The sequence below is a fragment of the Ranitomeya imitator genome, chromosome 5 (assembly GCF_032444005.1).
Source record: "Ranitomeya imitator isolate aRanImi1 chromosome 5, aRanImi1.pri, whole genome shotgun sequence".
Lineage (NCBI taxonomy): Eukaryota > Metazoa > Chordata > Amphibia > Anura > Dendrobatidae > Ranitomeya > Ranitomeya imitator.
In genome coordinates this window covers 480,841,697-480,856,425 of record NC_091286.1, presented here as the reverse complement: position 1 = coordinate 480,856,425, position 14,729 = coordinate 480,841,697, and the positions used below count along the sequence as shown (strand labels likewise).

Below are 14,729 nucleotides of genomic sequence, written 5' to 3'. Positions count from 1 at the left end.
CTAAAATGTAGAGTGCATCCGGAGAGATCACTAGGTGTGCACTACACGTGTATATTATGCGCAGAACAGACTGCTCAGAACGCGCTGTCTAAGACGTTTTTTTTTGTAAAGCTGAGCTGTAAAGTCTTGCAAATAATTTTTTTTTGCTAAGTAAGTCTGTCTTCCTGGCTTATCTGCTTGTTTTCAGAAGGGTTCTTATCTTCTCTGCTCTTATCAGTACACATATGCTAGCCCAGACATGTTACCTTTCAGTCTCTTTGGAGAGCAGCTGTGTGCTTCTACCCCCATGGCCTCTTCCAGCATCAAAAGAAAAAGATGCAGCTATTGCCCTTCTACTTGTGACAACAAGACGAGTATAACATGTTCTGGCTGTAAAACATTTCTATGCAAAAATCATGTGTATTGTTTTTCATGCAAGAATCCGTAAATTTATATGATCATGTAAATATATTCACATTGTAATGTTTATTATCTTTAATTTTTTATAACAAAATGTTTGATTTGATTCTATTTTTGTTTTGCTCATTGGATGGATGTTTTTTCAGAATAAAAACAAAAAAAAGATTTCTAGTTCATTTTTCTTTTTTTTTTACTACCAAACATGTTCACAAACAGTCTAGTAAGCAAAAAGTATAAAAAAAATGGAGTTAGAGTGTCTAAAATCAAGGTTTAATAAGCCGGGTCATAGTGACCCGGAACACTACAAGTGTATAGTAAATGCGACCAAAACAGCAGGGTTAAGAGAGTAAAGGCTAGGTTCCCATTGCGTTAATGGGACAGCACTAATGGACAGCGTTGCACGGCGAAATTAACGCCGTGCAACGCGTCCGTTACCGCACCCATTGGCAGCAATGTTAACGCGCATCACTAGCGTGTGCCATTTTCGGCACGCGCTAGCGATGTGCTGTTCTTTTGTGACGCGCCTCGGATGCTGCTTGCAGCGTCCGAGGCGCGCCCGAGGTCCGTTCCCCGCTCTCGCAGATCAGGGATCTGTGCTAGCGGGGACGTTAAACGTGACCCCCAAAAATACATTGCGTTAGCACAATCCGCTAGCGCTATGCGCTAAACAGATTGCCCTAACGCAATGGGAACCTAGCCTAAGAGCTCTAGAACTTGAGTGCCACCTATAGGAAGTAGCAATCCTAAAAGTCAACGACCCTTTAACGAGCCTTGTCACATGACTTACGATAAAAGCCAAACCAAAATCTCAATTTGCAGACATGGTGTTTCAAGGTATTGCCCCAAGTCAGGGCAAAGTGTGAGATCTGGTTTGGCTGTATGAGAGGCTACAACTGGGATTTAGAGGGTAATGTTTCTCCTTGTGGAGAGTGACAAGCTAAACCTGGCATATCAGAGGGAGGAGACTTGCTTGAAGATTGCCACTTCCAATAGGTGGCACTAGAGTTTAGTCCTCTCCCTTTTTGAAAAGGCAATTTGCATATTAAATTTCATGAAGTAGCATGCATGGCATTTAAGTCTCCTCACTCTGACATGCCAGGCCAGGCTTATCACCTTAGATCCCAGTAACAGAATAATAACATGATAATACAACGTGTGAAATAGGAGGTGCATTTTAGAACTTATGCACAATGTCATACAGTATTTGTACAAAGTGCTACTATGGCTTATACGAAGGCAAAAGGGATATCTGGGGTACATAAGCCTTAGAGTTCATATGACGGGACATACTGCAGGAGCTTTTTCTGATTTATCATAGCATCTGCCCTTAAATTTTATATTAATGGTGGCCAGGATCTCTGCTGTCTAGCTTTTTGTCTTAGTATAGTAAGGCTCATGCAATTATAGCATAATTCTATTGGAAGATCAAGTAGATTTATTAACCCCTCCACCACCTTTCATTTTCCATCGTTCGTTTTTTGCTCCCCTTCTTCCCAGAGCCATAACTTTTTTTTATTTTTCCATTAATATAGCCATATGAGGAGTTGTTTTTTGCGGGATGAGTTGTACTTTTGAATGACTCCATTAATTTTACCATATAGTGTACTGGAAAATCGGAATAAAAATTCCAAGTGCAGTGAAATTGCAAAAAAAAAGGGCAGTTCCACAATTGTTTTGTTATTTTTTCATTTACCATGATCACTAAAGGCTATAAATGACCTGGCAATATGATTCCCCAGGCCAGTATGAGTATTCAGACACCAAACCTGTATAGGTTCTTTATTTAAGTGGTGAAAAAAAATCCAAAGTTTGTAAGAAAAAAAAAAGAGCTTATGTCGCCATTTTCCGAGACACATATCGTCTCCATTTTTCAGGATCTGGGGCTGGGTGAGGGCTTATTTTTCATTGTTGATGTTTTTATTGATACCATTTTGGGGTAGATGTGATGTTTTGATCGCCCATTGTTGCAGTTTATTGCAATGCTACAATGGCAAAAAAAAATTAATTCTGGCATTTCTATTTTGTTCCTCATTATGCCGTTTCCTGATCTGATTAATTTACTTTATTTTTTGATAGCGCTGACATTTCTGAACACAGCAATACCAAATATGTGTATTTTGTATTGTTTTATTTTCAATGGTGCAAAAGGGGGGTGATTTGAACTCTTGTGGGGTTTTTTAAATCTTTTTTTGGCTTCACTAGTCTCCTTAGGGAACTTGTAGCTGCTATCGTCCGATCACCTGTGCTGCAGATAACAGGCATTCAGCACTGCTATGTATAGCAGAAATCACTATCTCCTCTGAATGCTAACCGCTAGCTGGCGTTCATAGGAAATTCACAATGACAGGCACAGGGGTCTTCTGGAGATCCCCGGATGTCATAACAACCCATTGACGCCCTGTGATCAAGTGACGGGGGCACCGATGGGCAGGACTTCTGACACGCTTCCACCCAGCGCGTGCTAAATGCCGCTGTCTGAGTCTGTTATAGGCACAGGACAGTTGATCATATCGGGTGTCATTTGCAGGGAAAGATGTGGGCTCAGCATCAAAGGCAGGGACACGATCTTGGACGTACCTATACGTCAAAGGTCGTGAAGAGGTTAAATGGATTATCTGGGACTATTTCATTTATTTTTCTATGAGCCTAAGAACTAACAGGCAGAAAGTTGCTAACTACCTACCTGTTCTACCCAAATTGATCATGGACTCTTTATGCAGGCGAGTCTGGTGCTCTACATCAGCAGAGCAGTTCTTCTTCTTTCAGGCTGTTGTATTGTAGGGCATGACTGCCGCCATCATGCTGATTGACAGCTGGATCTCTGCAGTTAAGCACCGTCAACAGTTAGGCTGTCAGTCAGCATGACATCGGCAGTCACACCCCATCAACAGAGCAGAAGAAGCTGCAGCTCTGTTTGCTGTAACATCAGTGGAAGCCACAGAATCACCAGCAGGAACGGTCCATGATGGCTCTGAGCTGAACTAGGTCAGCGCTGGACAGAACAGATAGGTAGTTAGCAACTACCTGCCTTTTAGTTCTTAGGGCTATATCTAAATAAATCAAATAGTCTTGGACAACTCCTTTAACCCCTTTCCAACATCAGGCGTACATTTACGTCGATGTCGGACTCCCTTCCTTTGATGTGGGCTCCGGCAGTGAGTCCACATCTTTCCTGTTCTTTTGAACAGCTGACATGTGCCCGCAATAGCAGCGGATATTAACCAGTTAAATGCCACTGTCAAGCACTGACAGTGGCATTTAACAAGTGCCTCCAGCAATCGCGCCGGAAATCCGCCCACCGGTGACCCGTGTCATGTGATCGTGGGGTCACTGGTGTGTTGGCATGACAACTGGAGGTCTATGGTTGTCAGTGTCGGCTTGCTGTGAGCGCCACTCAGTGGTCGGCGCTCATAGCAAGTGACTAATTCTGCTATATAGAGGCGATCTGATCATCGCCTCTATGTTGCAGAGGCGACCGGGTTGTGGCAGCTTCTAGCCTCCGATGGAGACTATTGAAGCATGCCAAAAGTAAAAAATGTTTTAAAAATATAAAAAAGTTCAAATCACCCCCTTTCGCCTCTTTCAAAATAAAACAATAAAAATAAAATCAAACCTACACATATTTGGTATCACCGTGTTCACAATTGCCCGATCTATCAATTAAATAAAGTATTAACCTAATTGCTAAATGACGTAGCGAGAAAAAAAGTCAAAATGCTAGAATTACGTATTTTTGGTCACCGTGACATTAACAAAGTCTGGAATTTGTTTTCAACACTTAGATAAAAAGGAACCTAGACATGTTTGGTGTCTATGAACTTGTAATGACCTGAAGAATCATAATGGCAGGTCATTATTAGCATTTAGGGAATCTAGTAAAAAAGCCAATCAAAAAACAAGTGTGGGATTGCACTTTTTTTTCAATTTCACCGCACTTGGAATTTTTTCCCGCTTTCTAGTTCATGACATGGTAAAACCAATGGTGTAGTTCAAAAGTGCAACTTGTCCTGCAAAAAACAAGCCATATTTTGCGGAAAAACAAAAAAGTTATGGCTCTATGAAGAAGGGGAGCAAAAAATGAAAACGCAAATCTGAAAAAAGCTTCTGGGGTTAAGGGGTTAAGACTGGCATGTATACCAGAAAAAAAATACAGGGAAAATTTCCCTGAATTTCTTAAAAAAGTAAATAAATTTGTCACATTTTGGAATGTCCTAGATGCAGAAAATACAATCTACATTTGTTGGATTTGCTACAAAATTTGCACCATTTTATAGCTTTAAGTGGAAAAAATTCTGCAGTACATAGACAATTTAAATTTCTTCAACACTTATTGAAAAGTCCATATGCTGAATACACAGCCTAAGTAGCTGTATATATGTTTTATTTTTGTCCTGAAGAAAACGGCATTCTTTTATGGAATCTCCATGTGATGTTTTATTTCTCAATTTTTGCCGGCCATGGAGTCAGTCTCACGGTTCAGGAGTCCATCTCCGCCCCTTGTGAACCCCATGCAACACAATGCTGAGCTGACAACACAAAGGTTTATTTTCTAGCTAGGAGTTCTTGGCCACTCCCACCCTGTAAACCACACCCACTTTTCAACCTTTGCGCACAAAGTGAAAATTTTGTACAATTTTGCAACTTTATATGCAAACTGGGATTCTTTGGAATTCAGTTTAAACCAAAACCTGGTGTAATCTGATTAATAATATCATAAAAGTCCCCTCCACTTTTATGTCATTTATTTTAACGCAATTTTCAGTTTTTAAAAAATGGAAGGGTTTAGCAGAAAATTAACCCTGTGTTCTCTACAGACAGCAATCTGACAGATAGTATAGGCAAATGTTTCTTCTGTTGGTTTTACTTTTTTTATATTATGTACTTTTTTATTTACATTAAAGGGAACCGGACAGCTGATATATGCTGATATATGCTGCACGATCCGAGGGCAGCATGTATCCGGCACTGGCTGTATTAACCCAGCCAGGTATGTTTAACTGTGAAAAAGTGCGGCGTTCCAGAGAAAATAGCGCAGGGGACTGAGCTGCACTGTAGACTAGTCATAAAGGTGGTCCCTGGGATCTTTTCCCTGCCCGCTGCCTTTGAGTGATGGATCTTTGACTATACACGCTCGTAGGCAGAAACTTGTCACTATGGTGGCATTTAAGGGCAACCTGTCCGGTTCCCCATGCCCTTCAACCCAGGAGCATTCACATATATTTTGATAAATTCCCTGCCTAACCATCCATGTATAATGTTAGTGTTAGGCCTAGCGGAGCGCACCAAATAATTAGAGAAAAGGAACAAGGTGCGTTTGCAGCTCGGGGTCCACCGTGCAGAGATGGAACCTGCTGCTAAGCAATGATGAACTATATGGCGGTACAATGAGGATACACACACGGGTTAGCTTCACCCTGTGAAAGAAGCAAGCCCTGTTGTGTCACAGGGCCGCAGTACCGCACGTAACAGAAATGATAATAAAGTAGCACGAGAGTGCATGCGGTGCCGCACTGGTGGACACCACTAACCACCCAGACTTGGGTTAGGAAAGCGCGGAGATAGCGCACGGCGCCACACTAGCGGTCACAGCAATAGACGCTGTTTGTGTACTTGTGTTGGTAACAAGTCGGGCGCTAGATTGCAATCATCCTCCTTACGCGAGCATTCAAACACAAGGGAGGGGATGTTTAACCCCTTAGTGACAGAGCCAATTTGGTACTTAATGACCAGGCCAATTTTTGCAATTCTGACCACTGTCACTTTATGAGGTTATAACTCTGGAACGCTTCAACGGATCCCGCTGATTCTGAGATTGTTTTTTCGTGACATATTGTACTTCATGTTAGTGGTAACATTTCTTCGATATTACTTGCGATTATTTATGAAAAAAACGGAAATATGGCGAAAATTTTTAAAATTTTGCAATTTTCAAACTTTGTATTTTTATGCCCTTAAATCAGAGAGATATGTCATAAAAAATAGTTAATAAATAACATTTCCCACATGTCTACTTTACATCAGCACAATTTTGGAAACAAATTTTTTTTTTGTTAGGGAGTTATAAGGGTTAAAAGTTGACCAGCAATTTCTCATTTTTACAACACCATTTTTTTTTAGGGACCACATCTCATTTGATGTCATTTTGAGGGGTCTATATGATAGAAAATAATGAAGTGTGAAACCATTCTAAAAACTACACCCCTCAAGGTTCTCAAAACCACATTCAAGAAGTTTATTAACCCTTTACGTGCTTCACAGGAACTGAAACAATGTGGAAGGAAAAAATGAACATTTAACTTTTTTTTGCAAACATCTTAATTCAGAACCATTTTTTTTATTTTCACAAGTGTAAAAACAGAAATGTAACCATAAATTTTGTTATGCAATTTCTCCTGAATACGCCAATACCCCATATGTGGGGGTAAACCACTGTTAGGGCGCACCGCAGAACTTAGAAGTGAAGGAGCGCCGTTTGACTTTTTCAATGCAGAATTGGCTGGAATTGAGATCGGACACCATGTCACATTTAGAGAGCCCCTGATGTACCTAAACAGTGGAAACTCCCCACAAGTGACACCATTTTGGAAACTAGACCCCTTAAGGAACTTATCTAGATGTGTGGTGAGCACTTTGAACCCCCAAGTGTTTCACAGAAGTTTATAACGTAGAGCCGTGAAAATAAAAAATCGCTTTTGTTTACACAAAAATGATCTTTTTGCCCACAAATTCTTATTTTCACAAGGGTAACAGGAGAAATTAGACCACAAAAGTTGTTGTGCAATTTCTCCTGAGTACGCTGATACCCAATATGTTGGGGTAAACAACTGTTAGGGCGCACCGCAGAGCTTGGAAGAGAAGGAGTGCCGTTTTACTTTTTCAATGTAGAATTGGCTGGAATTGAGATTGGACGCCATGTCGCGTTTGGAGAGCCCCTGATGTGCCTAAACAGTGGAAACCCCCCATAAGTGACACCATTTTGGAAACTGGACCCCTTAAGGAACTTATCTAGATGTGTGGCGAGCACTTTGAACCCCCATGTGCTTCACAGAAGTTTATAACGTAGAGCCGTGAAAAAAAAAAATTGCATTTTTTCTACAAAAATGCTCTTTTTGCCCACAAATTTTTATTTTCACAAGGGTAACAGGAGAAATTAGACCACAAAAGTTGTTGTGCAATTTCTCCTGAGTACGTCGATACCCAATATGTGGGGGTAAACCACTGTTTGGGCGCACCGCAGAGCTTGGAAGAGAAAGAGTGCCGTTTTACTTTTTCAATGTAGAATTGGCTGGAATTGAGATCGGACGCCATGTCGCGTTTGGAGAGCCCCTGATGTGCCTAAACAGTAGAAATCCCCCACAAGTGACCCCATTTTGGAAACTAGACCCCCCATGGAACTTATCTAGATGTGTGGTGAGAACCTTGAATGCCCAAGTGCTTCACAGAAGTTTATAATGCAGAGCCGTGAAGATAAAAAATATTTTTTTTTCCACAAAAAAGATATTTTAGCCACCAATTTTTTATTTTCACAAGGGTAACAAGAGAAACTGGACCCCAAAAGTTGTTGTCCAATTTGTCCTGAGTATGCTGGTACCCCATATGTGGGGGTAAACCACTGTTTGGGCGCACGGCAGAGCTCGGAAGGAAGGAGCGCCGTTTTGGAATGCAGACTTTGATAGAATGGTATTATGTTGCGTTTGCAGAGCCCCTGATGTACGTAACCAGTAGAAACCCTCCACAAGTGACCCCATTTTGGAAACTAGACCCCCCAAGGAACTTATCTAGATGTGTGGTGAGAACTTTGAATGCCCAAGTGCTTCACAGAAGTTTAGAATGCAGAGTCGTGAAAATAAAAAATATTTTTTTTTCCACAAAAAAGATATTGTAGCCCCCAAGTTTTTATTTTCACAAGGGTAACAGGAGAAATTGGACTGCAATAGTTGTTGTCCAATTTATCCCAAGTACGCTGATGCGCCATATGTGGCGGTAAACCACTGTTTGGGCGCACGGCAGAGCTCGGAAGGGAAGGAGCGCCTTTTTGGAATGCAGACTTTGATAGAATGGTCTGTGGGCATTATGTTGCGATTGCAGAGCCCCTGATGTACCTAAACTGTAGTAACCCCCCACAAGTGACCCCATTTTGGAAACTAGACCCCCCAAGGAACTTATCTAGATGTGTGGTGAGAACTTTGAATGCCCAAGTGCTTCACAGAAGTTTAGAATGCAGAGTCGTGAAAATAAAAAATATTTTTTTTTTCACAAAAAAGATTTTGTAGCCCCCAAGTTTTTATTTTCATAAGGGTAACAAGAGAAATTGGACCCCAGAAGTTGTTGTCCAATTTATCCCGAGTACGCTGATGCCCCATATGTGGGGGTAACCCACTGTTTGGGCGCACGGCAGAGCTCAGAAGGGAGGGAGCACCATTTGACTTTTTGAGCGCAAAATTGGCTGTCGTGTTTGGAGACCCCCTGATGTACCTAAACAGTGGAAACCCCCCAATTCTAGCTCCAACCCTAACCCCAACACACCCCTAACCCTAATCCCAACCTCATCCATAATCCTAATCACTAACCCTAACCATAATCACAACCCTTACCCCAAAACAACCCTAATGTCAACCCTAACCATAACCCTAATCAAAACCCTAAATCCAACACACCCCTAATCCTAATCTCAACCCTAACCTCAAACCTAACCCTAATCCCAATACACCCCTAATCACAACCCTAACCTTAACCCTAATCCCAAACCTAACCCTAATCCCAAGCGTAACCCTAATGCCAACCCTAACCCTAATACGAACCCTAATCCAAACCCTAACCCTAATCCCAGCTCTAACCCTAACTTTAGCCCCAACCCTAGCCCTAACTTTAGCCCCAACCCTAACCCTAGCCCTAGGGCTACTTTCACACTTGCGTCGTTTGGCATTCCGTCGCAATCCGTCGCTTTGGACAAGAAATGGATCCTGCAAATGTGCCCGCAGGATGCGTTTTTTGCCCATAGACTTGTATTGACGGATGGCCACACGTCGCGTCCGTCGTGCACTGGATCAGTTGTGTTTTGGCGGAGCGTCGGCACAAAAAAACGTTCAATGAAACTTTTTTTGTACGTCGCATCCGCCATTTCTGACCGTGCATGCGTGGCCGTAACTCCGCCCCCTCCTCCCCAGGACATAGATTGGGCAGCGGATGTGTTGAAAAACTACAGCTGCTGCCCACGTTGTGCACAATTTTCACAACGTGCGTCGGTATGTCGCGCCGACGCATTGCGATGGCCCCGTACCGACGTAAGTGTGAAAGAAGCCTAACCCTAAGTTTAGCCCCAACCCTAACCCTAAATTTAGCCCCAACCCTAACCCTAAATTTAGCCCCAACCCTAGCCCTACCCCTAACCTAACCCTACCCCTAACCTAACCCTACCCCTAACCCTACCCCTAACCCTACCCCTAACCTAACCCTAACCTAACCCTAACCCTACCCCTAACCCTACCCCTAACCCTAACCCTAACCCTAACCTAACCCTACCCTAACCCTAACCTAACCCTAACCTAACCCTAACCCTACCCCTAACCCTAACCCTAACCTAACCCTACCCCTAACCCTAACCTAACCCTACCCCTAACCCTACCCCTAACCCTACCCCTAACCTAACCCTAACCTAACCCTACCCCTAACCCTAACCCTAACCCAAACCCTAACCCTACCCTAACCCTAACCTAACCCTACCCCTAACCCTACCCCTAATTTTAGCCCCAACTGCTGTTCTCCTGCCGGCCGGCAGATGGAGACAGATGGCGGGCGCACTGGGCATGCGTCCGCCATGTTCTGCTGCCGGCGGCCAGGAGGAGCAGCAAGAGGATCCAGGGACCTAGGTGAGTATGCTAGGGTCCCCGAATCCCCCTATTTCTCTGTCCTCTGATGTGCGATCACATCAGAGGACAGAGAATTACACTTTACTTTTTTTTTTTTTTTTTTGCGGTCGCCGGTAAACAGTTAATTACCGGCGATCGCAAAACAGGGGTTCGGTAATACCGACCCCGATTGTGCTCTTTGGGGTCTCAGCTACCCCCGGCAGCCGAGACCCCAAAGATTCTCCCGGTGCCGGCCATTTTGAAGATGGCGGCGCCCACCGGGAGACACGAGGAGCATCGGGGGAGCTAGGTGAGTATTGGGGGGCCACCTGGGACCCCTTTTCTCTGTCCTCCGATGTGCGATCACATCGGAGGACAGAGAAATTAAAAAGAGATCGCTTTTTTTTTTTTTTTTTTTGCGATCGCCGGTAAACGGTTAATTACCGGCGATCGCAAATGCGGGGTGGGTTAAAAACCCCCCGAATCATGTTCTCTGGGGTCTCGGCTACCCTCGGCAGCCGAGACCCCGGAGAAAATCGGCCTCTGGGGGGCGCTATGGACTTTTTCCACAGCGCCGTTAATTAACGGCGCTGTGGTTTAAGTACCCTTAGCGGCCGCCGTTAAGAGGCGTATCGGCGGTCGCTAAGGGGTTAAAGAGCGACTTTCGCTCACAACACACACACGTAAACAAGAGTATACTAGCGCATGGCTGTGCGGCCATGCGAACCTTTTATAGCTGCAGCAAGTTCAGGACCCTCTTAGAGCACATATGAGAACTGCTATAGTAACTGAGGAACTTCAAGACCCTCCTAGAGGACCAATAGGAGCTACTGCAGTACCTGAGCATGTGATCCCAGACCTCCACTGAGAGGTCTTCCTTTGGGCATGCTCAGAAGGGAAAAAGCAGGACTTAGGCTAGGGTCACATTGTGTTAGTGCAATCCGTTTAGCGCTAGCGCTAGTGGATTGCGCTAACGCAATGTTTTCTATGGGGCTGCGGTTGGGGTCGCGGTAACGTCCCCGCTCTCGCAGATCCCCGATCTGCGAGAGCGGGGAACGGACCGCGGGCGCGCCTCGGACGAATCACCGGCGCGTCGCTAGTGCGTGCCGAACATGGCACGCGCTAGTGAAGCGCGTTCCCATTGCCTTCAATGGGCGCGTTGCATGGCGTTAATTTCGCCGTGCAACGCTGTCCGTTAAACACGGTCCCATAACGCAATGGGAACCCAGCCTTAGTCTCAGAGACGTCTGCTCGCCGCTGATCAGTACAGGCTACAATGGCAGAGCCTGGAAAGGCAGCAGTAACCCTTTGCACAGAATCAGACTGAGCGAGACGCTGGGACCAACGACTCCGCTGAGCAGGCTCCATTGCGGCTGATGCAGAATGAGAGACCGCAGCAGACATGGTGCAGCGGCGGGAACATGACTCCTAACAGTTAGTCACTTAAATCCATGTTTAAAAAAAGTATTTATAAGCTCAGTTTTTCTTAGGCTAATGAGGCCTTTAACTATTCAATGGAGCATTAGTTTTTCCAGGCTAGTCAGCCCTATTTGCATGTTATCACACCCCTATGTGCGCGGCTTTCTTCAGTTATGTTACTGCATCTCTGAAGCTGGGTGTATGCTTCCCACTGGTTTCAAGGCGCACTGTACATGACTGAAAGTGCAGAGACGGCTCACATATATCTTCTGTACTTTCGGTCATGCGCAGTGCTCCTCTGAAGCTGGGAAGCTTACGTCAGGTTTCAGAGGTGCAATGATGTTGCTGAATAGAGCCGCTCGTATGTGAGAGATTTGCAGGGAGATGGCAATGATGCTGGCTTTTGCAAATCATGTTATCACGCCCCTGAGGGCTGACTAGTCTGGGTAAGCTATATACCGTCAACTAGGCAAAGGCCTAATAATTAGCAAAAGAAGAATGGTGGTCGTACATTTTTTACACATGGATTTAAGTGAATAACATTATAATGGGCTGATTAGGCAGGGAATTTAGGAATACATACACAAATGCTGCTGGGTTCGAGGGCATGGAGAACCTGACCGGTTCCCTTTACAGTATGTTTTTCTTTGAAATGCCGCAGTGTTTCAGAGTCATACATACATGGTGGAGTTAACCCATTATCTACCAATGTCCTTTTTTTGGGACGCCTAATATTTAGCTTCTAGCAACTAAGATTTTATAATTTTTATAATTAGGTCCAATTTTTTGTGTTTGTAAAATGAATATTTTCAAAATAGGAAATCATGTCATTGTCATTTTTAATTGAATATTGGGATGCCCTTTTCTGAAAAATCCGTACTTGTAAAAATGTTAATTTGGCAAGTAATGGGTTAATACAGCCAGTACCTGATACATGCTGCCCGCAAATTGGCCAGCATGTATCAGCTACCATGTTCCCTTTTCTAGGTTTCCATACATAGACCATGACTAGATATGTAGACATGTATGTAAAATATAACATTAATATATATCTAGAGATCAGAGGTAATTACTAAGGTCTATATTACAATATTTCACACGCAGAGAACTCCTTTAGGCTATGTGCACACATTACGGATTAGCCTAAGGAATTTCTGGTGCGGATTCTGCATGTCTTGGCAGAAAACGCAGCTGTGGATTTGTTGCGTTTTTTGTGCGGATACGCAGCATTTTTTGTGCGGTTTTGCTGCGGATTTTTTGCAGATTTTTTTTTTACCCCTGCGGATTTCTATAATGGAATGGGTACAAAATCGCTGCAGATCCGCAAAAAAGAAGTGACATGCTACTTCTTTTAATCCGCAGCGTTTCCGCACGGAATTTTCCGTACCATCAGCACAGCATTTTTTTTCTCATTGATTTACATTGTACTGTAAATCAATTGCGGATCTGCAGCGTTTCTGCAGCGCAAAAAATACTGCGGATCCGCAGAGAATCCGCAACGTGTGCACATACCCAGAAAACTGTGTGGATGTACATGTCTCCTTGGCTACAGAGCCCATTCAACTGCAAATGGTTAAACAATATTTTACTAACTCTTTTATCTTCAGCTTTATTTCTATTCTTGATGTTTCGTACCACTTTAAAAATATAAGCTGCCTTTCATTGTGGTCTTACCAGCACATCTCCTTCTTGTGCAGCCAGTTTTAATGGCGTCAGTCCTTTGTTGTTGGTAATGTTTTCTAGATGCAACATCTTTTCTTTTGAAATCAGTGACCCTAAATAATCATAAGTCTTGCAGGCCATTGATTTGTTTGGGTGGAGAACAAGAATGTGGAATACTGTGTTACCTTAGGACAAACAATTAACATTTGTCAGTAGTTATTCAAAGTTAGCTCTTGAGATGTTTTGCATTTGATGTAAAATATACTTTTTATTTTTATACTTCAAAATGAATTTTATGTCTGAAGGGGAACCTGACAGCTCATACATGCTGCCCGGTTTACTGATGAAAGAACAATTAGTGTTATCTAACACAATATATACAGTATGTATTTTGGCAGATCGGCTCACTCGGCTGCACACAAAGGTAGATACATGTACACTGTCTCTTTAAGTCTCTCACTGGTTTATTAATGCAATTGTTACCATCCACCTCCTGTGTCTCCCCTTTTTCCTCATAGATTGTAAGCTTGCGAGCAGGGCCCTTACTCCTCTTGGTATCTATTTTGAACTGTGATTATTGTTATGCTGTAATGTCAATTGTCTGTACAAATCCCCTCTATAATTGGAGAGCGCTGCGGAATATGTTGGCGCTATATAAATAAAATTATTATTTATTATTATTAAGGGTTCAGTATAAGCCAGTGCAGAGTAAGCAAAAATAAACACAACCTTTTTGGCCTAAGAAAACAAAACATGACAATACAGCACAATTCGTGTTATTGCAGGGACCTGCCTGCTCAGGAAAACAAACATACACCGGTTCAGCTTTCCTTATCAGTACATACTGCTCTGGAGTTCCTCTCACCAGGCCTACTGAACAACGAGTGAATCTGAGAGCTGTGTATTTACCATGTAGACCTCATCCTGGGGTCGGGTGGAGATCTGGCAGACTGCATCAAACCCACTCTTCAGTCGTCCACAAAAATCTTTCTCAGCACATAACATGCTGGAGAAAACTTCTAAGGGGGGATGTGTCACGTAGGTTGCCATACATGATATGAAACCCATAAGTTTCTCTCCAGCATGCTATGTGCTGAGTGGCTTAAGCAACCAGTACAAGGGTTTGGGTTTTTTGTGATTATGTGTAAGAGATGAGCGGGAACCCTACTCACCATATCTCCACCTCAAGGGTGTGGTTGGGGATGTTAAATGTCCAGCTACTGTGTTTTTATTCTCTGTTGTGTGTTTGGAGAGGAAAGTCTCCAGATGGTAGCTCCGGGTGAAGTTGAGGACTTTTGGCGTTCTGAGCAGGCGAATCCCGCAGAGATAAGGACTCTGTTATACTTTATCTTTTGTTTTGCCATTAGGCCAGAAATTCCATGTTCATTTTGTTATACCCTG

General features: G+C 43.4%; 1 protein-coding gene across 3 annotated transcripts in view; it reads right to left on the bottom strand.

Moving 5' to 3' along the window:
• LOC138638232 (transient receptor potential cation channel subfamily V member 6-like) overlaps positions 1-14,729 on the bottom strand; it is a 129,224-nt gene that overhangs the window by 35,038 nt on the left and 79,457 nt on the right. For all 3 annotated transcript variants that reach the window (XM_069727381.1, XM_069727379.1, XM_069727380.1), the window contains one exon: positions 13,341-13,513. In XM_069727381.1, the coding sequence (XP_069583482.1) occupies positions 13,341-13,513 (173 nt within the window). The remainder of the gene's footprint in view (positions 1-13,340; positions 13,514-14,729) is intronic.